Source organism: Arachis ipaensis, chromosome B09, assembly GCF_000816755.2.
Source record: "Arachis ipaensis cultivar K30076 chromosome B09, Araip1.1, whole genome shotgun sequence".
Classification (NCBI taxonomy): domain Eukaryota; kingdom Viridiplantae; phylum Streptophyta; class Magnoliopsida; order Fabales; family Fabaceae; genus Arachis; species Arachis ipaensis.
Genome location: NC_029793.2, coordinates 124,394,175 through 124,421,633, shown reverse-complemented (window position 1 = coordinate 124,421,633; position 27,459 = coordinate 124,394,175). Strand labels below are relative to the sequence as shown.

General features: G+C 35.3%; 1 protein-coding gene across 1 annotated transcript; it reads right to left on the bottom strand.

Moving 5' to 3' along the window:
• Nucleotides 9,330-9,800, bottom strand: LOC107616065. The gene has a single exon (XM_016318066.1). It carries the CDS (start codon nt 9,798-9,800, stop codon nt 9,330-9,332), a length of 471 nt encoding a protein of 156 aa, XP_016173552.1.

Sequence of the window (27,459 nt, the reverse complement as noted above, 5' to 3'; positions counted from 1 at the left end):
CAAACGTTGGCTTCTCCAGGGCTTGTCTTTGAACCAACGTTTGACCTCAAGTTTGAGGCAAACGTTGGCACAAACGTGAGCTTTTCCCAGGGTGGCTTTGATGCCTTCATTTCAATTGCTTCCATCCCCTTTCTTCAACCTTCCTCTAAGCCTTTTGGTCACCTGTCATCAATCAACAAATGCATCAAAGCTATGCTAAAATCATGAGACTTCTTATCATCCTTGACATATAAGCAATTATAGCATAAAACCTCATGAAAATGCATCAATTTACTCATGGTTGATTGAATCCAAATACACATGAATTTCTACCCAAATGGCTTACTTGTAACTCAAGAAAGTGTATATAACCTATTAAAAACAAAGGAAAAAGACTAGTAAAACTAGGCTAAGATGCCTTGGCATCACAACACCAAACTTAAATCTTGCTTGTCCCCAAGCAAGCATCAAACATAAGAGAGAATGAAATGAAACAGAGAAGTGTGTATATCCTTATTGAGTATATAGTTGAATTCAGTCCATGGGATTTTTATGCAGACAATGGTGGTTCATTTATTGTTTGCTGTTACATAAGAGATGTTTCCTTAAAGGTTTACTAAGTTTGCTGCTATAAGGCTTTACTTTTGCTTGTTCCCTTGCTAACTTTTCCTTCTTTGTTTTGCTCAGAGAGCTTATTATTCTTTGAAGGCTTGGTGGCAAATGTTGCAGTAGCCTTTGGCTTAATTTTTGCTCAACATTCCTTCACCACAGACACATGGCTCACCCTTTTCTTCCTAGGATCATTGATGCCCGGCATCTCTTTGGATAACTAAGTATTTTGTAGCTAGGTTGCTCTTTATTGTGGACTTTCAGTTGGCAATCCCAAATCAGTTGATCTAAGTGGCCAAGTTTTGAAATACTCCTCAGAACTTACTTGTCCAAGCATATCCTAATACAAAAACACCACAGGCATGTGTCCTAGGGTCCAAGCTATTGGTGCCTAGCCTTATTGTTTATTTTCTTTGCCACTTTTGGCTTTTTCTCTTCCTTTTTCTTTTTGTTATTTCCTTCTCAAGAGATCTTTTAATGATACAAGCCTTCATAACAACAAACCAGTTCACACTTCAAAGAACATATCATTATGCAGCATTTATTTTATGAACCATGCATTAAATCAACAAATACCACCACTGACTTTCATTCTCACTTTTGCAACATTGGATATTTACTTCCTAATTCAAACATTTCTCTTTTATTGAATTAAAAAGGCATAAGGGACAAAGCATGCATTTAGTTAGGTGAAAGTGAATAAACACAAGAACATACTTAGGCTAGCCTATTTATTGCAAAGTTAAACAGACAGGATGCAAAAACTAATAAAATGACTATCAACTAAATAAGCATGCTCTTTCTTTATTGAATGTGATAAGCAAGGAGCAATTCCACCTTTCAATTGTCTTTCTTTTTCTTCTCACTTGCTTGTTTGCTGGTTTCTCCCTTGTCCTTACCTGTTAGCTTTTGCCAGAATCCAGCTTTCTTCATTGTCTCTTTTACTCTGTCTTCAAGGAATAATGCTTTTTCTACTTCTCTTTCATTCCTCCCCTTGAAGTATTCATCATAAGTAGGAAATGCTGGTTCCATATTGTGTAGATGATCCACAATGTAGCTCAACTTTATTTGGCCATTTATGTTATAGTCAGCTTGAACTCCGTACTTTGCATCCTGAAGGGTTGTGAATTCTTTGAAAGCTCTCATGTTCTCAACTTGCAGTTGAGTCAACTGGTCAAATGATTCATGAAATTGGAAAGCTTGTTCCTGTTGCATCACTAAGGATCTTGACTCATAATCCCTTTGTTGACTTATCATCCTCAACTAAAACTCCTCTCGTCTTTATTGAGACCTTGTGTACTGTGAATGGAATTCTTCCTGCTTCTCTTGAATCTCCATGTATTGTTGTGACAACCTCTTAATTGCCTCTTGCATCTGAACCATGTCCATATTGTTCTGTGGTTGGTACTGTTGCTGTTCCTCCTATTCTCCTTGTGGTTCTTCTTGTGGTTCTTCTCTTCTTCTCCCTTTTTGTGGCCTTCGACTATGTTGTGCCTCTGTGACAATCATCATCCTCTCGAAGGTTACAGATAGGCTTGGATTCAACCATGTGGGGTTTACATCCTCCATTGGCACTTTGGCTTTTCTGCATAGCCGCATAATGGTACTTGGATAGTGTAGCCAAGCTTTAGCTGAACTCTTCTCTGCAATCCTTTGAATATCACTTGCAATGAACTCGTGAACCTTCACTTCTCCTCCCATTATTATACAGTATAACATGATAGCTCTTTTTTTTGTGACCTCTGAAGTGTTCACTGTGCCTAAGATCGATCTCTTTATTAGCTCATACCACCCTTTTGCTTCAGGAGTGAGATCTCCTCTTCTCAAGTATTTGTACTTGTTGTCAACATCTCCTACCCACTCCGTGTTCACCACACAGATTTCACTAGCAATTTCATCATAACCAGGGTCTTCATTTATTCTTTGGTGGTACCCTGGCTCATCAAAATGGACTATTTTTAGTCCTAAGACTTTCATGATAGTCTTTGAACTGAAATTCACTTCCATTCCCCGTACATAACTCTTGTAAATTGGGGGCTTCATTCATGTCAAGCCTTGGGGTATTAGCATAAAATTCCCTTATGATGTTTGCATTGATCCTAGTGATTGGTGAGGTGAGCTCTTCCCATCTCCTCTTTTTAATCTTGGCTTTCATTTCCTGGCATCCTTCATCCGGTAATAAAATTGGGACTTCCGGATATATAATGTTTACCATTCATCCATTCCAGTTGCAATTGATGGTACCATGATTTGAACTTCCATCGATCATATTCGGGTTCACTTTCTTCAACCATGGGTTCCTTTCCTCTTCTTCGTTTGGCTCTTGAAAAAGAAGCCATGCTCCCTTGATTGGTTCATATTGTTGAGGTTACGGGTGTGTGGAGAAGGTTGGATATTTTTATGCGCTCCTGGAGGAAAAGTGTTTGAGGCTAAGGTAGTATGGGAGATGATGATGAACCAAGGTGTTAGGGATTTGGTAATGAAGAACACAAAGTTTGAATGGTTGGACTCCAAGATGTCTGCAGCTTCTTCGTTCATGTGCATGGCTTAAGGGAGGCTTTTTATAGTCACTTTAATGAGGGATGGATGGTTAAGATTCATTTGGATAATTTACAAATCAAGGGAGTGCATGCAAAGTTGAATGAGGACAAAGTTTTGCCTCTTCATGAAGTGCATCTTCGGTCATCAAAGCACTTCTCCAGGGTTGTACAGATTCTTCCTTCAAGCCATGTGATCCACTTTTGTCCTTATGCTAACTTGCCTTTCTTTGTCTAGTCCCCTCCATTGAATAGTTCTCTAACCACCTAACCATCACAACAAGACAAAAGGACAAGTATTATCAAACGGTAGCAAGAGAGCATCTTCTATCTAAATCTATAAAATGACTATCATTCCTTATGTGAGTTCAGCCGTGACTCCCTTTTGCATAGTCTTGGAGGATACCAAACTTAATTAGTGTTTGATCATGTAGTCCAAGATGTTACTTCCTCCAACTATTACCTTTGAAATTTCAGCATCACTTTTGGTTAAACCTTCATAAGAAATGCTTTGTTTTATTTCAAAACTTTTTTTCTAACAACTATAAGCATCGTTGTACTTCCATGAGTTTCAAAACTCGAAGAGACCCTTGACTTTCATGACTTGTTCTTGTAACATATACAACACTCAGCTTGAATGTTTGGCTACATATTCCAAGGAACATATATAGGCACACCAAACTTAGAATTCGATCATATGCCCTCCAATGTCATTAATAGTTGTCAATTTTTCTCTAAAAAGAATTGAATTCATGCTAGTGCAACAATTATTGTTCATGTTGAAATATTAGAGACAAGAAAACTAAATCATGGGTTGCCTCCCATGGAGCGTTCGTTTATTGTCACTAGCTTGACATTGGCCCATTAGGGGTGGTTGACGACTACAGTGTCTCAGCTTGTCTCCCCTCACTGTGAGCTTCCTTTTTGTTCCTTGATGCTCAATTTCAGCATGCTCAAGTGAGAGTATTTTGCAAACTGTGTAGTAGTCTTTGGCTTGTTGGCTTGTTCCTAACTGTTGATAGATCAACTGTACTTCATCACCCTTGGAGAACCCCTCAGTTGGGATCTTCTTGTTCTTCCACCCCTTCTGAGTCTTTTTCTTGCTTTTCTTTCTCCTTTTGTTGATCTTTCTTCTTTGACAGTGGACTTTGTTTTGGGACTTTCCTTATTAGTGGTCAACACTTCAATTTCTTTTTGAGTTCCTTCATCACTCTGCATCGTCTCATTCTCTTTTCTTCTTGCTGTGTTGTCTGTTTCTTGCTTTGGAAGGTGATTACTGGTTGTCTTGTTGCTTCCTTCCTTCCATTGCAAGTCTTCCTTGTCAGTTTCCATGCAATTCTTCTTTTCATCAATGAGCTGTGTTTCTGGAAATACATTCAGAGTGATGCTTTCATCATGCATTCTGAGGGTTAGCTCTCCTTGCTCCACATCTATAATGGCCCTAGCTGTGGCCAAGAATGGTCTTCCAAGTATGATAGAATCACCTTCATCCTCATCTGAGTCTAAGACCACAAAGTTTGTAGGGAATATGAATTTGTCCACCTTAACTAGAAGGTTTTCAATCACACCCCTGGGACATATCACTGACTTGTCCACTAATTCTAGAGACATTTGTATTGGCTTCACTTCCTCTATGCACAGCTTTCTCACCAGAGAAGAGGGCATCAGATTGATACTAGCCCCTAAGTCACACATTGCCTTGTTGATGCTCAATCTTCCAATGGTACAAGGCAGAAAGAAACTTCCAGGGTCTTCAAGTTTGGGTGGAAGCCCTTTTTGAATTAATGCCCTGCATTCTTCAGTGAGCAATATAGTTTCTTTCTCGTGCCAACTTCTCTTCTTATTGATGAGATTTTTCAGGAATTTCGCATATAGAGGCATTTGCTCTAATGCTTCAGCCAAAGGGATGTTTATCTCCAGCCTCTTAAAAACCTCGAGAAATTTGTGGAAGTGTTGATCCTTGGTTTCTTTGTTGAATCTTTGGGGATATGGCAGTGGAGGTGTAAAGCTTTTCTCTGCTTGCTGTTGTCCTTGGTTTTGTTCCTCCTTTTCTCCCCTTAAATTGTGTGGTTGGTTATCCTTCTCTTTGAGCTTCTCTAGGACATTTTTTCTTGTTGTCATGTCCCTGTTGCTAGCTTCCTCTTTCTCTATTAGCTCTTTATCGCTTTCCTTAGGCTTCTTGGTTTCTTCTTTGTTGTCCACCAATGTCTTCTCACTCCTTAGCTGTATAGCTTTGCACTCCTCTTTTGGATTAGGAATGGTGTCACTCGGTAATGAGCTTGATAGTCTCTCAATAGCAATTTGCTTGGAAAGCTATCCAATCTACCTCTCCATATTCTTCATGGAAGCTTCCTGGTTCTTTGTTGTCATCTCTTGGTGCTTCATCATTTTCTCCATTAAGAGCTCCAAATTGGTGATCCTCTGAGAGTCTTGTGAGATTGGTTGGTTGTGGGGTGTTGAGGGTTAATGGTAAGTGTTTTAGTTGGAGGTTTGATTATTGGATGGATGATGGTTAGAGTTGGGGTAAGTGTTTTGGGGTTTTCTGTATGTATTTTGGTTGTTATTCTGTTGGTTGTTGTGGTTTGTGTTTTTTCAACTGTTTTGGGTTGAATTCCTTCGCCATGGCTGTTGAGTCTGAGTGTGATTGTCTCCCCATTTGAGGTTGGGGTGGTTCTTCCAGAATGGGTTATAAGTGTCACCATAAACCTCATTGTGTCCAAAGCCTTGATTGTGCATGTAGTTCACTTGTTCTTGCTGCTGATCTTCACAAGCTTCTTCACCTTGCCCCCATGTGGTTGATGGCTGACTTGTATTTACTACTGTAACTTGGAGGCTATCAATTCTCTTGTCCATTTGCTCAAATTATTGCTGAATCTGTTTCTGCATCATTTTGTTTTGAGCTAGGATTGAGTCTACTCCTTCCAACTCCATCACTCCTTTCCTTTGTGATGGTTAGCATTGCCTTTGGTGAGCAAAGAAATATTGGTTGTTAGCCACCATATCAATGACATTTTGGGCCTCCTCTGCAGTTTTCATGAGTTGCAAAGAGCCTCCAGCTGAATGATCCAAAGCCTCCTGAGACTTCAATGTCAAGCCTTCATAAAAATTCTACAATATGTCCCATTCATTGAACATTTCAGGCGGGCACTTCCTAATTAGAGCCTTGTATCTCTCCCATGCCTCATAGATGGGTTCAGTATCCATTTGTGTGAATATTTGTACTTCAGTCTTCAATCTAATAATCCTCTGAGGCGGGTAAAATTTGGCAAGGAACTTGCTCACTAGATCTTCCCAATTGTTGATGCTATCTCTCGGGAATGATTCCAACCATTGAGTAGCTTTATCTCTGAGGGAAAATGGAAATAATAGCAGCTTGTAAATATCTGGATGTACACCATTGATTTTTACAGTATCACAAATCCTCATAAAGGTGGACAAGTGTTGGTTTGGGTCTTCAAGTGGTCCTCCTCCATAGGAGCAGTTGTTTTGAACCAATGTGATGAGTTGTGGCTTTAGTTCAAAGTTATTTGCATTGACATTTGGGGTAAGAATGCTACTCCTACAATGTCTAGGATTTACAAATGTGTAGGAAGCCAAAACTCTTCTCTGTGGTGGATTGTTGTTGTTGTTGGTTGCTCTTGCTGGTGGATTTGTTGGGTTTGTTGAGTGTTCCTCCATATCTTGGAATTCTTCTTCTGAATCCTCTTCTCCAACAATGCCTTTCCCTCTTTCTGCTCTTCTTAACCTCCTGAGGGTTCTTTCGTCTTGTTCACAAAAAGTGGGTATAGCTTCCCTTGTTCCTGACATACAACTAAAACATAAAAATCACACAAAACCAGAGAAACAGTAACACTTCAATCCATTGCTAGAGTGAAGTTTTGGTTAGCTTAGGCAAAAATTCAAACAGTTTATGTGTTAGTCAAAAATAAAGAAAAAAATTGCTTAATCTAGATCACCACCTTACTTAATCATTGTCAACCTAATCAATCCCCGATAACGGCACCAAAAACTTGATGTGAGGAAAATGATCCAACACAAAACTCACCGGCAAGTGTACCGGGTCGCATCAAGTAATAATAACTCACGTGAGTGAGGTCGATCCCACAGGGATTGAAGGATTGAGCAATTTTAGTTTAGTGGTTGATTTAGTCAAGCGAACAGGAGTTGATTTGAGTGATTTGTAATTGACAGAAGCTAAATTGCATGAAATTAAAGGGAGAGGGATAATTGACAATAATTTAAAGTGCAAAAGAATTAAAAGAGCTGAATCTTAAAGTGCAAGTAATGTAAATTGCAGAAACTTAGATTGCAAGAAATGTAAATGACTAAAGCTTAAAGTGCAAGAAATGTAAATTACTTGAATTCTAAAAGGAATTGGGAATTGGTGTTGCAGAAATTAAACAAGAGAAAGTAAAATGGCATTAAACAGAGAAGTAAAGGATGAATTAAAATTCAACAGATCTAAACAAGAGAAGAATAATTGCTTGAGAAGACGAACAGAAAGTGAATTGTAGCTTAATTGCAATAACTAAAAGAAAGTTGAAGATCTCAGGGGTGGAGGAGACTAGAAAACAAGTCTAGATCTCAAGTCCTTCCTTGATCTAACCAAGAATAATAGCAAAAAAGAAATAAAAGAGTGAATTGCAAGAAACGTAGAAGATGAAAGCAGTAAATGGAATTTGAATTCAAATCACTAAATCTTGAATTATGCAGAGAAAGGAACAAAGAGATCTCAAGGTGAGATTGAGACAGAATTTCCTCAATTCTCAACACCCAAGATTCAAATAAAGCTTTGCAGAATAGGAAACAAGAAAACCCAGAGGAAGAAAACTCAATTCTCCTCCCAATTCTCCAAGATCCAAAATCAAAGTTACAGAATGAAAAATTCTAAAAGAGGTAAAAACGTTCAAAGTAAAAGTTCCGGTCCCGATCTAAATCAAACTAACTTCTATTTATACACTTTCTTCTAATGATCTTGAAGCCTTGAATTTGGGCCGTTGGCCTTGATGGAATTGGATTGAAGATAGCCTCAGTTGATTGCTCTTGGACTTGAGAAGAAATTCGTTTGCAATTTGGACTTTGGAGCATTCACGTTTGAGTCAACGTTTGAGGCAAACGTTGACTCAAACGTTTGCGTGTTAACATTATGCAGAATGGTGCTTTTCTGTCACTCACGTTTGAGTTCACGTTTGAGGTCAAACGTGAGCTCAAACGTGCTCCCTCCAAGACCATTTTGCAGCCAACGTTTGACCTCAAGTTTGAGGCAAACTTTGGCGCAAACGTTAAGTCCCCCTAGTGTAGTTTTGAGCCAACGTTTGATCTCAAGTTTGAGGTAAACGTTGGCGCAAACGTTAACTCCCCCTGGTGTAGTTTTGAGCCAACGTTTGACCTCAAGTTTGAGGTAAACATTGGCGCAAACGTTGGCTTCCCCCAGGGTGTATTTTTGAACCAACGTTTGACCTCAAGTTTAAGGTAAACGTTGGCGCAAACGTTGGCTTCTCCAGGGCTTGTTTTTGAACCAACGTTTGACCTCAAGTTTGAGGCAAACGTTGGCACAAATGTGAGCTTTTCCCAGGGTGGCTTTGCTGCCTTCATTTCAATTGTTGCCATCCCCTTTCTTCAACCTTCTTCCAAGCCTTTTGGTCACCTGTCATCAATCAACAAATGCATCAAAGCTATGCTAAAATCATGAGACTTCTTATCATCCTTGACATATAAGAAATTATAGCACAAAACCTCATGAAAATGCATCAATTTACTCATGGTTGATTGAATCCAAATACACATGAATTTCTACCCAAATGGCTTACTTGTAACTCAAGAAAGTGTATAAAACCTATTAAAAACAAAGGAAAAAGACTAGTAAAACTAGGCTAAGATGCCTTGGCATCAGATAGCCATCTTCATCAAAGCTCGTTTGGTCAATGAATCTTTTCGGATAAAATTTTGAGCACTTACCATCTTTCATGCAAGGAGAACTCGGTCTAAGTTGACCGCAGGGACCATGGATCATGTACTTGGTGACGACATTATAAAGAGATAGAAATTTATGGGGATTGGGTAGCTCGGCACAGATGAATTCATCAACAATTTCAACACTTTGTAAGTTGCTTTTCCCGTTAAGCCAAAGTAATATGTGTGCATGCGGTAGACCTCTTTTTTGGAACTCAATAGTATACATACCTAAAAAATACAAAAAACATCCTAAAGAAGCCAGACAACTACATGTCCGATGATGACAGACAGAAATTGAAATGCTAAGCGAGAAAAGAACATACCTGCATTAACTGGACCAAAAAACACACCTTCCTTGAGATCGCTAAGCAGGCACTTCAACTTGGCATGAAACACACGACAAGAGATATCAGGACGATCAGCGATGGGAATTCGCTCTCGCTCTGTGAATCGCTGAAATTCAGGCCAATTTGAATTACACGTAATTGTGAGGAATAAATCTGGATAGCCAAAATGTTTACAAATTGCCATGGCATCCTGACAACGGTTAAACATATAACGTCTACCATCAGTGAATGAAGAAGGCAAAATGATTCGTGTCCCAATTGAAGAAGCTTCATCATCGCCACGACACATAGCCTCCTTTATTCCTTGAAGGACTTCTCCTCTAATTGTACTTTGCTTCATTCTAATCTCATACAACCTCTGGGACTCAATCATGGTGAAACAATCAACAATAAATTGTTGAAATAACCGCCTACACTTGTGAATAATTCCATCTTCGTGTTCCCTAATCTGGAGACAAAAACATATGAATTCTCTAAGGGAAATCCTTGTTCTCCTTCCAGGAACATATCCAGGCTATTCACCTCAATAACCAATGTTCAGCTGGTAACCATCCTCGCCATATGGAAACAACAGAGGATACTGTAAGGGCCAATACAGAGCATGAGTTTCATAAATACGTTGCAACCGACCACCAGTAGATCGAACAATAATGTCACGACCATGATCCGACGAATCAAAATCTCTAACAATCAAAGCAGCAACTTCATCGCAAGAGGGAGCATTGTAAATTCTTCGATCAACCTTCCTTTGCGAATATAACTTCAAAGAGAAAATCTCAGATGGATGACACTGATAGAATTCTCTGACTCTTCGAAATGACTGTGCTATAACATTATGAGTATCGATCATTTGCAACAACTCAGTTATCAATTCTTTATCTATCTCAGATGTTTGCCTAAAATAAATATACATTAACCACAAAAATATATTTAAAAACCACACAGAATACAATTGTAATATATTTTGATATATCATTATTAGCAAAAAATGACTAATAACACATTATAACTGGAACAAAACACAGTATAACTATCAAATCACAGCTATAAACATGTTTTCCAATACAAAAAATACTAAAACATCAGGAAAATACAATAAAAAGACTGAAAAATAAAATTTCAAACACACATACCCAAAGATTCGCTGCCTATGCATTATCTCTTGCTGAGTGTCGTATATATATATAACTGCGCAAATTTAGGCATCATCGATAACAGATTTACGGAGCTTGACTTAACCATAACATCATCGATATACACCTCCATAAATTTTTCAATAAACTCATGAAAAATAGTATTCATGGCACGTTGATATGTTGCGCCAACATTCTTTAGACTGAATGGCATAACTACTCATTCATATGTTTCCAATGCTCTAAGGCATTGAAAAGATAATCAATAACAGAACCAACTTGACTGAATAAATTTATCGAAGGATCATATATTTCTGATTGGTCTATATCATCCATTTTGATTTAAAATAACACAAACTTATGTAAATATATATTCGACAACCAAATATAAAAAAATTAATGATGAAATAAGAAATTAATTAATTATCTAATAATCAGCATGCAAACTGAACACTAAAAATGTAATAAACTATGAAAACCAATTAAAATTAAACATTGATTTATCAGCTAATTAAATATGAATAAAGCTAAATGCACATTCAAGAATAGTTTGATTTTTGTTAACATTAGAATAGACTTTGTTTCATTATTTTAATCACTCATACTAACTATCAAGGTTCAAATTAAATAATCTAAATTACTATTAGAATCATTTTGTATTTTTTTAGAGGTTAATGATTTAATTGATCCTTAGAATTTTGTAAAATTTTTAACCAAGTGCGTATATTTTTTTTAACTTTAATTGAGTCATTGCACAATATTTTTTCTTAATTGGCTGCCAAGACTTTCTTTTTCTTTTAATTGAATCCATGCACCATATTCTTTGTTGTAAACATCTCCTTATACAATTGACCGAATCACTATCAAGAGAGGCATAATTGAAAAAACTAAAAAAAAAATTTGATGAACAGAACTAAAAGAAAAAATATTTATATGAAACTAATAGAAGATTTCCAAAAATTAGAGGAACAGACAGAATAATTGACTTTTTTTTTAATATACAACTATTGATTATGACATCAAATTAAGAAAATTTCAACAAATACCCCTCGTCTATTATTTAGCTAGAAAAGTTAATTAATTAACTAATTACATGAATCCAATCACATAACCAAAAAACTTTTCATATTGTCCAAGACAAGAATAAACACTAATTAAACAATTTAATAACATCTAGTACTTGTGTATGTTTGAAAAAACTATATAAATTAAACCTATCTACTGATCTAAATGATTCCATAAAGAATTTTATAATGGCATTAATTATTTCAACCACATGCGACAACTGGTCAGGCTTACGCTAGCTAATTTAATTACCTTCAGTAACTGTGCGCTTTGAATCAATTATTAACTATTTTAATCACTTTCAGCCATGTAAACAACAACAACTAAACAATTTCACGATTATGTTAGCTAATTTAATAACAACTTATCACAATTTAGGATTATTATAATTATTTTAAATGATATTTAGAATTATTATATCATGTTTGATTTTACAAATATTAATTGAGTTGTCAAATTAAAAGGAGACCAAATACAAAAGTCTGGTCATATGTTTAATTAGGAATTCTCTACGTTACTAATAGTTAAAGTAAACTTTTTAGGTGTAACAGCGTAAAAAAACAATAATAAATCAATAAACCAATCTGTTATTTGATATAAATCAAAAGAACTTAAAATATAATTTAACAAAAACAAAATTGGACAGGGATAAAATACTTAAAGATATTATTATACCTGACAAAATAAGATTTGAACTCTGATTAACATTCTGGGACACCTCAACTAAATTTTCTAAAAAAAAAAAAAAAAACAGAAACATTGAAAACATATAAAATAAACAGATAAATTATTAGAAACACAAAGATTAACTACAAAAATATAGGTAGAGAAATAAAAATTACCCATATAATCATTCAAAGAGAGAGCAGGCATCGAAGAATCGAGGACCTCTAAAACATTACAAAACGAAAATAAATTACAACGACTCCGATAGATATCAAATCACTGAAAATTAGAGTATAAAACACTAAAAATATCACGAAGGTCAATTCAGTATTGACCTCTTGCATTTCGATGGTGACTTTCTGTTCGCTTTCTTTTCAAAGAATTTTGCCTATATTCTCTAGCACGAACAGAATTATGAGACATCTTTGTTACTCATACTAAACAAACAAGAGGTTGAAACATAAATCGCAAGAACTACCCCTAATTCATTGCCAAAAAGACATCCACATTGTTAAGTTCCTATAAACAATAGGTGAAAAAAAAGGGGGTGGCTGGGAGCAGAACTTGTGAAACACACCAACAAAGAACTTATATAACCATGCACACCTTTGATAACGCAGAAAATGAAAAAAATAAAGTATTATAATCAACACCAATAATTAATTGATATGAAAAGATAAAGTTGTACAACAATAAACAAATACAAATAAGAATTGCTGCATTTCATTAAAATATTAATAGTGATATACACAATTATATATGGCTATCTCTCCTATGATAAGGAGGATTCCAACAACTGACTACATATCCTAGTATGTAACCTAAATAGGCTACAACATTGAAAATGTGTCCAATTCCTAGCAAAATCACTATTACAAAAGGAGTTGAGAATAAACCTAGTTGGCATATGACCCGAGCCAACACAAAAGGAAAACCCCTATATCGGATAATCCTATTTGTTGGACACAATCCAAAAAAATCAAATCAAAATAGCATCCAACCAGCATGATTACATTTCCATCTATTTGGAATCACAAGCCTTCCTAAATACTTATAGATATACTATATAAAACACCTACACCTAGACACAGCAGCTCAATTCCACACCTTAAATCAAACTCCATTAACCTTGGCAATCTTGAACCTACGCCCATCTGCATCAGCAGCCGCCTCTTCAAATTGGGGATTCAAATTTCTCTTGCCATTCGAGGTGACAACATGATTTTCATGAATAAGCTTCTCTCCATATTGGGAAGGTGCATCAAGAACGTGGACAACACCTCCTATGACAAAGAAATTAACAAAAGTTATAAAACTCACTCAAGAATGCAAAATCCATTTAGAAACAGCACACATATGAAGGAGAAAAAAATATTATATAATAGTACCTGAGGTTTTTTCCGGTGAGCTAAGCAATATATCCAGTTCAGCAGAAAGATCATCACTAACAGTATCATTGCTGGGTGTTTTCTCATCTTTTACATCTTCACCATTAATTAAGGCAGCAAACTCAGTCCCTTCGGAAATAGCAGGCTGTTTTTCAGCCAAAAAATCTATAAGAACTGGGAATTTAGATAAAATCCCAGAACACTCACCAGCAACTTTGTCACTTTTGATAAAAGTCTTTGATGACTCCTTCTTAATACCAATATCCCCTTTTTCACAGGGAACAGATTTGTCTAAATCAGGCTCCTATTCATATGCCAAAAGAGTTTAAAAATAGATAAGACCATAACAAAAATTCACCACAGCACAATAAAAAAAAAGAAATGAATCATGAATTTACACAATCTAAAAATAATTATATGTATATGTAACCTTTTTTGGAGTAGACTCGTCATCAGCATCATAATTGGGAAGTTCAAACATGGCAATAATGTTGGGATCATCACATATTCTCCTAACTCGGAAAGTGCCATAAAATGTATCATGTGCGGCACCTTTGGTATCAACCTTCAGCAGTAACTTCTTTCCAATGAGCCCTTGAAATATGGGAGGATAAGTATCCTCACATATAAGCTATTTTTAAAGTAATACATAAGAAATACACAGTTTGAATAAAACATATCACATCCCATAAAGTGAACAACACACAAAATAAAACTAAGAACATACACTTGCATCTCTTTGAACCTTAGTAAACAAGTCAGCACATAATTTCTTAAGCAAATAAGATGCCTCATGATCAAAGAGAAGGAAAATATTCTCCCCACTATGATCTTCAAGTGTTATTTTAATTTTAAATCTGCGGAGAGAAAAAAAAAAGGAACACAATAATTCGGAATAAATAATACCAAGAAACATTATTTTTATAAACAATGCACAAGACAAAATGAAAAGATATTTTGAGCAAAATTTCTGACCTTGGAGTCACATTAGTTATGTGCTTCAAACAAAAATCACAGTAATATGCACCATTTTGAGGATAGATACCCTTTTCACACACACACGCAGAATACCACCAACCTCCATCCTCAACAATACCTTGGATTGTACCAAAAATGATAAAAGAACCCTCCTATGCAATGGGCATTTCAAAATTTGTTAACAATATAAATGAAAAAACAGATCTAGAAATTGTTCTTTGATTTTCTTTTTCAGTTCATTTGTGTATAAAATAAACATAAACACAACTAACTCAAAAGAAGACAACCTCATTGTTATCTTGAAGCTCTTCAATAGTGCATTTTCTAGTTAAACGCATGAAATCATCTTTCAAGGAGACAACTTTACCCTCATTTGCAATAAACAATGGCTGGGTACCATTGACACCTTGCTCAATCATACTAAAAAAGAATGATGGTAGACACTTGTACTTGTTACTCCAGATTTGTTGTAAATAAAGAATATAATAAAAATCAACAAAATAAACCATGCTAACCTCTGCCTGAATTCAAAAACTTCAGGAAGATCAGGATTAAATAACATTTGAGTGGCATACAGCACATTTTGAAGACCTACTTGACCTACACAGCAATACAGAAAGAGTTTAGCAAAGTTTATTAGAGACAACACCTAGAGTAGCAATGAGATGTATAGAAAACAAACAATGTACCCCTAAAGAACTTGACTTTTGCAAGTTGAATGACAACAACAGGCTGCTCCACATAGCCAGAGGTAAAGAAATAATTTACTTGATTAACATAGTCCCCAAACAATGCACATCGCACTGTAAGACTGAAACTCAAAACATGACAAAGAATGAAATAGAAAATAAGGAAAAAATGATTAAAAGATAAAGAGAAACCACGAGAAATGACTCAATGAACATACTCTTTTGAAGTTAATTCCAGCACAATTATTTTCACAATTTTTCCCTCTTTTGCATATTCTTTCTCTTCTCCCACTGAAGTTAAAAGACCAATGACATTTATTCCAAATAAACACAACCTATTAAATATTCAAAAGATTTGTTAAAAAAACTTGAATAACAAAATAGCAAGAAGAGATACACACCAACTAAAAAATCATAATCTTGGGTCATGTTCAACAGCTTAGAAAAAGAAAACATGTTGAAACAAGTCTTAGGGATAACATCTTCATCAACAGCTACAACAGTGGTTCGGTGAAGGAAAACCAATTTGAATTCATGAGAAGTTGCTCTATAACTACCATGATTTGACACAACAATAAAGTATGCCATTCTATAAACTTGACCTTCGACTATATGATCCCTAAACCTATTAAGAAGTGGTTTCTTAACTGTAGCTTGAATTTTTTCACACTGGAAATCCAACAAAAAAACAAAATCAGATTAGTGAAACACATAATTTAAAGTTAAAAACTTAAAAAACAACAACTAACACCAAATTTAAAAGAGAAGCTAATAGGGGCTAACATGCTCATCAAAGAGAATCATCTCCATTGAGTTAGGAACCTCATGGTTACCAAATGAGGATACAACTCAAAGCCTTAGAACCCTAACTTTCAGCCTCCAAGCCTCTCTAGGAGGATGCATTTTAGAAATCATATCAAATGGAGGAGGCATTGTAGAAAAAAGAAAGGAGATAAACAGAGTTGATGAAATAGATCAAAATGTAAACAAAAAAATTCTGAAATAGATAGAGCTTAGGAAGAAATAGAACACAGCAGAATATTTGTGCATTGAATGTGATTCACCAACCATCCTTTTATAGAAAAAATCTAGGACACAAGGCTCACCTTTTTTAATTCAAATTGAGGATGGAAATGGAGGAAAAACAAAATCTCAGTCCATATGCATCTCCATTCAATGGCATAAAGACAACTAATCATAGGAGCAAAACCTGAACCAACACAAAAATAGGAAAAACAGGTGAAACTTTCAAGAAATCAAAAAATAAGGACCAAAAATTGAGATATCACACTATACCTACTACAATGCACCTACATGTCATTAGACCATAGGGAAGGCAGCCATCAACTACCCCAAACAATGATTCTACTCATGGCAATGAGAGTTGGTAAATGTGTTAGGTAGGGATACATTCAAAACAGCAGATGAATGGGAAAAAAAAGTATAGACAAACATCAATAAAAATCTGTCAATCACATCAACATTCATAAAACGGATGAGATTGAAACCTCATACCTTGATAATGATTCCTAAATTTTCAATGAAGAATATATAGCACAACCTTATTATGTGTCCAGAACACATTTTCATGGGAAGACCAGTTGCTGGATAGATTTTTCTTTGGATAAAAAGATGTGCTAGTTAGACAAACAATACCATGAAGCCATTTTACTGGCACAAGGCCATTCTTTTCTCAATGAACCTCTTAAGTTCAGGGCGAAGAGCTGTATGTCCATCCAACAGCTGAAATATAAAATAATTTTTCTACAAACAAAAAAAATGTAATGCAATTCAGTTGAACTTAAAAAATAAATAAATGACCAACAGGCTATACATCAATTTTTGTCAATCACATCACCACTGATAGAATAGATTAGGTACAAAACCCATTCCATGATAATGATTCACACAACCCACGTACAACCAGCAATTCACTTTAGGTAAACTTAATGGATTTGTTGAACATACCTAAAAAAAAGATTCATCAATGGGATTATTGAATCAGAACTGAAATCAGAATGCAAGACTTGAATAGGAGCGAATGGAATTGGGAATGCAAAACTTGAATGGGAGTGGCACAAGCATATTCCTTTATCAAAGAAGTAAACAAATTCATGACAATCAGCTCTACTTCATTGCAAGAGGTGAAATATACAGCAATTTTTGCATAACCAATAAAGGATTGAAATGCAACTGAGTTGACTAACAAAAGGTTTCATCAAAATGCAAATAAATCACCAATAAGCTATCAATCAATTCCTATCAATTACATCACCACTCATTAAATAGATTAGATAGAAGAGAATTCCCTAGTAACACAAACAGTGGAGTGATGTCATCTTATTGTGAGAAAGCCACTTCCTTTCTGAATGACATCTTAAATTTAGGACAAAGACTCCCATGTCTTTTCAAGAGCTGAAATATAAAATAGTTTTTACATAAATAATAAAAAAAATGAGAACGCAATTGATTTGAATAACCAAATATTTCATTTAATGACCAAGAAGCTATGAATCAATTCCTATCAATCACATCACCACGTGTCGCGCCTCGGCTTGTCCACTCGCGCTTCATCTGCTCCGACCCACCAGACCCGCGCTTGGACCCGACCCGATCCATTGGTTGATCCGTCTGTCTAGTCAGTGCTGACGTGGTTCCTTCCCCCTTCAGGCGTCGCCCCGTGGCACCGATCTGCTAACATGGTTGTTGACGTCGCGTTGATGTGGCGCTAACGTGGCAGACAGTGGGACCCTCCCTAAGATTTTTTGGTGAGATCTTTTCGATTCTTCCCTCCGATTTCTCATGTTCTGCTCCAATATTGTAGTTTTCTCTCCTCTCTTTGATCTGTGTGTCTACTATTTTGGAAACATCAGATGTTTTTGCTGCCACAGACAGAAAGGTCAATTCTGTCGAAACTGTAACCGCTCTGGACACCTCTTCTCCAACTGTCCTTCTGTTGAATATCGTACATGCCACCAAAAAGGTCACATTAGCTACCATTGTTCACAGTTGTTCTGGCATTATTGCAAGCTCTTGGGACATTTGATTACTACCTGTCTTATTCGCGCACCATGTCCTAATCATCACAAGTACCCTTTTCATCCCAAGCATGGGTCTGCTTCTGCTGTTGCTAGTATTGAATCTCCCACCTCTGCTCCTCTCCATCCGCCTCCTATATCTCTATCCAATATTGCGTCTCTTCTTAAGCATCTTCTTTCCCTTCCTGGTAATACTCCTACTGCTTTCTCGACTCCTCCAGGTAATTCTAAATGGTATTTTGATTCTGGTTGCTTTAGTCACATGTCTCCTAGTAATCTTTTTTCGTCTTTGGCTACCACTACAAATGCACCTTCTGTCAATACTGTTAATGGTTCCCTCTTGCACGTGACACACAATGGTTCTATTTTCCAGCCAACTCTTAATCTTCCTGATACTTATTATATTCCCAAATTGAACTTTAATCTTATTTATGTTGGTCAACTTGTTGATCTCGGTTTTGATGTCACTTTTTCCATTTCTGGTTGTCGTGTACAGGATCATCAGACGGGACAAATCATCGGGACTGAACGTAAGGTCGGAAGGTTGTTTGAACTCGAGAAACTTCATATTCCTCCTATGCCAAATCTCTGTGCTGCTTCTTCTCCTTCTACTTTTCACTTATGGCATCAACGTCTTGCCCACACCTCCTTGGGAAAGATGCATCCTCTTATGTCTCAGGGTGTTTTGGGTTAGGTTAATCATGAGTCTTTTGATTGCATTTCTTGTCAAACTGCTAAACAACTCACTTTATCTTTTCACGATAATTCTTCTCTTGCTTGCTCTCCTTTTGATCTTATCCACTCTGATGTTTGGGGTCCCGCTCCCACCACTTCTATGGGAGGAGCTTGATACTTTGTCATTTTCATTGATGATTATTCACGCTTTACTTGGGTTTATTTGATGACCAATCGCCATGAGTTACCTCAGATTTATATTAACTTTGCCACTATGATTAAAACTCAGTTTTCCAAGGTCATTAAGGTTTTTTGCCGTGATAATGCTATGGAATACCGTGATTCTAAATTCTTAACCTTTCTTGCAGAACAGGGTACCTTGTCTGAGTTTTTTTGCCCTGGTACGTCTCAACAAAATGGCCGATTTGAACGCAAATACCGTCACATTCTTGACTCTGTTCGTGCAATGCTTCTTTCTTCTTCATGTCCTGAGCGTACTTGGGGTGAAGTTGTTCTTACTGCTGTTCATGTTATCAAATAGACTCCTTTCTTCTGTTTTTGGTAATGTTTCTCCCTCTGAGCATCTTTATCATACCTCCCCAGATTATAGTTCTCTTTGAGTTTTCGGTTGTGTCTGTTTTGTTCTTCTTCAGCCTTATGAACATAGTAAACTTGAACGCCGGGCTCGTATGTGTTGTTTCCTTGGTTTTGACACTGAACACAAGGGTTATCGTTGTTGGGATCCTCTTTCTAACCGTATTCATATATCTCGTCATGTTGTCTTCTGAGAGCATCGCATGTTTTCTCGTTTCTCCTCCTTTGAGTCCATTCCTCCTACTCAGTCACCTTTTTTCACTAACCCTAATGTTGATCTTTTTCCTAGTGATGATTCTATAGGTTCTATCTCGAGTCACCCTCCACAACCTCATGTTCTTCCACCTTCTACATCTCCCGATGATTCCGGACCAGATGATGTTCCTGCTCCTACCGTCATGCCTCCTCCTTCCACTTGTTTTTCCAGGGTAAGAAATCCACATCCTCATCTTTTTTTATTATCATTGTTTTTCTACTATTCTTCATCAACATGAACCTAAGTCATTCAGAAAAGCCTCCACAAATTCAAATTGGCAACAAGCAATACAAGAAGAAATACAGGCACTTGAAAAAGCACACACTTGGGATTTGGTTGATCCTCCTTCTAATCAGGAAGTTGTGGGAAGCAGATGGGTATACAAGATCAAGACTCACTCTGATGGTTCTATTGATCGTTATAAGGCACGATTGGTTACTCAGGGTTGTACGCAAGAGTATGATATTGACTATGAAGAGACTTTTGCTCCTATTGCTCGTCTCACATCTATTCGAGCTCTTCTTGCCATTGCTGCGATCAAAAAATGGTCTCTCAGTCAGATGGATGTGAAGAATGGATTTCTTAATGGAGATTTGAAAAAGAAGGTCTATATGAAACCCCCCTCCGGGTTATCCTTGTCCTTCTAGCAAAGTTTGTCTCCTTCGCAAAGCACTCTATGGACTTAAGCAAGTTCCTCGTAAATAGTTTGACAAGTTCAGCACTACCATATGCAGTCTTGCTTTCACTTGCAGCCCTCATGAGAATGCTCTCTTCATTCGTAAAAGTTAACGTGGAGTTGTTCTTCTACTTCTGTATGTTGATGACATGATCATTACTGGAGATGATGTTGATGGTATCTCTGATCTCAAGGCATCCCTTCAGCGTACATTTGAGATGAAAGATCTTGATTCTCTCAGCTATTTTCTTGGTCTAGAAGTCATATCCACCGATGATTGCATCTATCTCTCTCAAGCTAAATATGCTTCAAATCTTCTTGCTCAGGCTGGGATTACAGATAGTCGCACTGAGTTTACTCCTCTTGAGCCTAATGTTCGATTTACTCCTATGGATGACACTGTTTTGGATAATCTTACTCTTTATCGACAGCTAGTTGGAGGACTCGTCTACTTAACTGTCACCCGACCAAACATCGCCTATTCGGTTCATGTTCTTAGCCAGTTCTTGTCAGCTCCTCGTACTACTCACTATGCTGTAGTTCTTCGCATTCTTCGCTACATCAAAGGCACCCTATTCCATGGCCTTTATTTTTCTGCCCATTCATCTTTATCCCTTCACGCGTACTCAGAAGCTGATTGGGCTGGTGATCCCACTGATCATCATTCCACTACTGGTTATTGTTTGTTTCTTGGCGACTCTCTCATTTCCTGGCGAGCTAAGAAGCAAACATTCACTGCTCGATCAAGCACAGAAGCTTAATACCGTGCTCTCGCTGACACCACTACTGAAGTTATCTCGACTCGTTGGCTTCTCGAAGACTTGGGTGCTCCTCAGTCATCCCCAACTGATATTTTTTGTGACAACCGCCGTGCTATTCAAATTTTCCATAATGATGTGTTTCATGAATGCACCAAACACATTGAGAATGATTGTCACTTTGTTCGGCAACGTATCCTTATTGGTGCTATTCATCTCATCGCTGTTGGAACACTGGATCAGACTACTGATATCTTCACGAAGGCTCATCATCCGACTCGTTTCTGAACTTTGTTATCCAAACTCAAGATGGTATCCTTAGCTCCCACTTGAGTTTGAGGGGGGGGTGTTAAGAGAATCATTAGAATCGAATTAGATCAATTAGTATCATTTGTATTTATATAGCGTATTTGTATATTAATTGTAGGATTCTATACTTTTATTACTTTAATTCTATTAACAGCTATATATACCCTTTGTACATTGTATTTTTTCTCAAACTGAATAATATACTATTTCAAATTACTTTCTTATTCTTAACACTAATTATTTTAATTTAATCATCTAACAATATATTTTTAATTCATATGTTTTAATTTTAATAATTAATTATTAAACAAAAATAATAAAATTTATTAGTTATCTAATTTTTTTCATTTTATATTTCTATATACTTATTTTACGGCTAATTTTTTTTGGTATGGAAAAAATATTGGTGTTTTTGTTGAAAATGGGAGTATTTGGTGTAATTACAGATGAGTGATTTTTTGGGTGGGGGGCGTGTTGCAACACGTGGGGGGCGTGATGGACACGTGTCAGCATTCTGGCCAACACGTGGAAGGCGTGTTGGACACGTAGCAGCTTCTTAGCCAACACGTGGGGGGCGTGTTGCAACACGTAGGGGGCGTGTTGAATAATTTCCATACTACTGTAATACACTTCAAATATCAATATTCAACTAAAACACCATCTCTCTTTCCATATTAAAAATAATTTCTGTTATTTTACTGCCCCGTGTTTTTCAACAAACATAACCATATAGACGGAGAAAGTAAATAGAGTTACAGACTGACAGTACAAATGAATTTTTAAACCTGCGTGCTATCGTACATACAAAAAAGGAAAGTAATAATTACCAGAAATAATAATAAACAAGCTACTCACTCTTTAACCGCCCACAAAATCTGACGCACTCAAAAGTTTCCTTATTGGTGATTTGGTGTAATTATCGTTTACCTTCCTTATTGGTCCAAGTATCGTTTATTCCGGGTTTGGTTTATGACAACTATTTAAATATTACATCATACATTTCATTATCTAATAATAAAAATAAATATCTTCATATAAAGACAATAACAAAATCTTTATGGTAATATCCACCTTGATTTATTGCATATGTTTGAGTACTCTCAATTAACCTCGATTTGATAGATTTCACCTTTTAGTTTCAAGGCACGATCCAACATATATAACATGCAAATGTTTATATTAATTATTAAAAAAACATACAATTTTTATTTTTTATTATACTTCTGATATCATATAGACATATAGTACACTAGATTACAAGCCAGTTGAAGTAAAAATTGAAGGCCTTTACATACTTGTGATATATCATATAGTACACTATGAGATTGAGAACCGATCAACCTAGTTTGAAATAACTTTCATTAATTACCGTGAAATATCCACCTGCTTCTGGGTGCTGCCTTCATAACTGTCCACACATGGTTCGTACTAGCATGAAGCTGCAATACCCTAGCTAGCCCTCTTCTCCATCAAATTTATTTCTTATTAATTTTGTAGTAATAAGTAGCTAGCTAGGTCCATGCATGTAGCAGCCTTCAATTCTTTTATGATTTACTCTATCGTCACTGTTACTTTTTCTTTTTAACAAAAAAGGAAAGGAAAAAAAAAAAAACACTATAAATTATGGATTTAGATCTTCTAAAATTTGAATTTTATTTTAGAGAGTAAAGTGTGATCTCTCACCATTGATTTTATAGGTAGAACTAATAATAAATATAAAAGAGAAATTATTCAAAGATAGAAGATCATACTTTACTCTCTAAAATAAAATTTAAACTTTAGAGGATCTAAATCCATGGATCATAATATAACCACTTAGTTAAGGGATCTAATAAGATAATCATTAAACCATAGATCTTCAGTTATATTCTACATGTATGGAAATAAAGCAGGCGGGTCAGTTTATTGGGATCAAGATCCTTTAAAGATAGAAAGTTGATAAACTGATAAATTAAGAAGTTTATTATTATTAAATTAAGATAGTCTGACACATAATTCATAGAAGTCACATAATCAATGATGATTAACTATTTACTTTATCATTTTACTAATTTTTTACTTTAAAAGATCTAAATTCATTTACTGCAACTTTCGGATAATGCTTTTATTTAGTTTCTGGGTACTGTGTTCCTTCGTCTATATCCAAGAGTAAACTATGAAAGAATTCTTCAAAATATTTAAAAGTAACAATATTCTTAAAAGATGAAAATAAAAAAGAATATTCTATATTTAAAACTTAATAAAAATCTTTTTTAATAAAAAAAAATACTTTTTTTCACCTAAATAAACCAATCGAAACCAACACTAAATCTAAATGTCTAATAATAGGACTCAAATATCGGTGGTTCAATCAAACAAAAATTAGTCACTTGCAAGTATCATTTCTAATAAATCCAACACAAGGGAAGAAATAATAAACAATTTGAGTATTCTAATTTTTTAACATTATTAATATCAACAAGTTGATTTAGTGGTTAAATTCATTAATTTTGTTTAACTAAGTATTAAGGGTTTAAATTTCGTCTTGTGTATATAATAATTCATTAGCCAACAACAAACTTTTAAATAGAGTTAAGATCCATGACGGATTAATTCATAATTTATTGAGTTAGAAAATACTATAAAAAAAATATTATTATCATCTAATTATGTGTTGTGACAGTTCATTTTTAATATCAATGTTTTCTCCTATTTTTTGAGTAAGAATTTTCTCTTGTACTATTTAAAAAATCATNTTAGTGGTTATAATTTTGTTTAACTAAGTATTAAGGGTTTAAATTTCGTCTTGTGTATATAATAATTCATTAGCCAACAACAAACTTTTAAATAGAGTTAAGATCCATGACGGATTAATTCATAATTTATTGAGTTAGAAGTTAGAAAATAAGTGTCTAACCAAGTGAACAACTCAATTAATTGTAATTATTAATAATTAATTTTAAATTTTTTAAATTCAAAAATTAAAAAATTTAAAATTTAAAATTGAAACCTAATTAAAGTATATAAAAATCTTTCTTTTTTCTCTCACATTAATCTACCCACCTCCATCAACCACACAAAAATTCCTTTCTCTCATCGTCGGGTCCTCTTTACCCTTGTCCCACCCAAGACTTTGCAACTTCTCAGATTTGAGAGCATCTTGACTAAAAAATCTTCTACATTTATCAGTATCCTATAAATACTCCACCATTTATTCTTCAATGGTACCACGTATTGTCAAGATTTCCACATGAATAGGACGAGAAGTACTCATGCGATGGGCATGGCTAATTACTTGCTCCTCCATACTTCTGTCCCAAATTGGCTCCATCAAAAATACATGGTAACGAAACTCAGGTCAAGCCCCAATGCAGTGCTTCCATTCATCACAAGTGCCATACAACTTGAATCATGCTGGAATGTGGCTAATGACTTTTTCTTGCTGCTTGAATGTATTGGGCTATACATTCCAGCATATTTGATACCAGCAATGGTCAACTGCTGTTCAATGACATGTATATGCTTCAGAAATTGGGAAAGTATCAAAATTTTGTCAGATTTCATATTGGTCATAGTGCTTCTATCACAGGTCTTTGAATTTGTCAAATCGTGATTCCATCACATCCAATCTTCTTTCGAATCGGTCAAATTACGATTCTATCACATCTAATCGGTCTCTACCTTACACTTGGTTCAACTTCAGAAATTGTTTAAGGAAGGAGTGGTGGAGCACAAATTGTTCTTGAACAATTACAGAAATATAAAAAAACATTCATTTAATATGAAAAAAAAATCTTAATGCTTAACAAAAGAAATATCCAGTTATATTTTGACAAACATAATTAGATATCTATAAAATTAAAAAAAAAATTATAAAATTTTTAAAGAAATAGAGACATTTACATTTGTAATAAAAAAATTCAAAAAAAATATATAAAAACATCTATTTAGTATGAAAAAGAAACATTTTGATCTTTAGCAGAAGAAACATCCATATATATTAACTTATTTTTATTAAGATGAGTTTTGAGGTCCAGCCCATTAAAAAGTTAGCAACATGAATCACGGAAACTGATTCAATTAGCTTCCGTCTCTTCACCCTCCTTCCATCTCCAAATGCCTAAAACATGATGAATCAGGAAATAGATTCAGAACCATCTAATTTACAAAGAAAAGAAACATCATAATGCCTAGCATAAACACCATTCACGTAAAGATTTTGAATTTATCCAGAGACATTTGAGCTGGTTTTTGCCTGGTACACTCTTGATTCCCTAGCATTATTGATAATATATACTCACAATAACTTTCTTAACTAGATCGAGCCCGGTAATTCCAAGCCCAAACATAGCCCGGTTTAATTATTAGGTCAATAGTTCTATTTGGTTTCAGGTCGAACCGAGCCGGGTTTATCGACCTCTAATATACTCAACAACTTAGGCACAAACCGGCTTCTATAAATTGAAAAGCTTTGTGTGAGAGTTATGTATATCCCACATATATATCAAAAGTTCATCGTGATGAATATCTTTCTTGTGCCATTTTTATTTGCCTTGTTAGTTCTTTTTATTATGTTTTCAAACTCCCCCACCACTCTCATTCAAGAAACCTCTCATCATAATATTTCACTTTCATTGTGGTGGCTAACCACATTTCACCTTATTATTATTATTATCACCATCATCATTATTATTATGAACCCTAAAAGAAGAAGACACGTTTATCTATTGGATTTTGCATGCTACAAACCTAACCCTAAATGCATGTGCACTAAAGACATAATTGTAATTATTAATAATTAATTTTAAATTTTTTAAATTCAAAAATTAAAAAATTTAAAATTGATTAAGTAAACCTAATTAAAGTATATAAAAATCTTTCTTTTTTCTCTCACATTAATCTACCCACCTCCATCAACCACACAAAAATTCCTTTCTCTCATCGTCGGGTCCTCTTTACCCTTGTCCCACCCAAGACTTTGCAACTTCTCAGATTTGAGAGCATCTTGACTAAAAAATCTTCTACATTTATCAGTATCCTATAAATACTCCACCATTTATTCTTCAATGGTACCACGTATTGTCAAGATTTCCACATGAATAGGACGAGAAGTACTCATGCGATGGGCATGGCTAATTACTTGCTCCTCCATACTTCTGTCCCAAATTGGCTCCATCAAAAATACATGGTAACGAAACTCAGGTCAAGCCCCAATGCAGTGCTTCCATTCATCACAAGTGCCATACAACTTGAATCATGCTGGAATGTGGCTAATGACTTTTTCTTGCTGCTTGAATGTATTGGGCTATACATTCCAGCATATTTGATACCAGCAATGGTCAACTGCTGTTCAATGACATGTATATGCTTCAGAAATTGGGAAAGTATCAAAATTTTGTCAGATTTCATATTGGTCATAGTGCTTCTATCACAGGTCTTTGAATTTGTCAAATCGTGATTCCATCACATCCAATCTTCTTTCGAATCGGTCAAATTACGATTCTATCACATCTAATCGGTCTCTACCTTACACTTGGTTCAACTTCAGAAATTGTTTAAGGAAGGAGTGGTGGAGCACAAATTGTTCTTGAACAATTACAGAAATATAAAAAAACATTCATTTAATATGAAAAAAAAATCTTAATGCTTAACAAAAGAAATATCCAGTTATATTTTGACAAACATAATTAGATATCTATAAAATTAAAAAAAAAATTATAAAATTTTTAAAGAAATAGAGACATTTACATTTGTAATAAAAAAATTCAAAAAAAATATATAAAAACATCCATTTAGTATGAAAAAGAAACATTTTGATCTTTAGCAGA

Coding starts and splice junctions, on each gene's coding strand:
- LOC107616065 (XM_016318066.1), bottom strand. CDS start 9,800: ATGATTGAGTCCCAGAGGTTGTATGAGATTAGAATGAAGCAAAGTACA.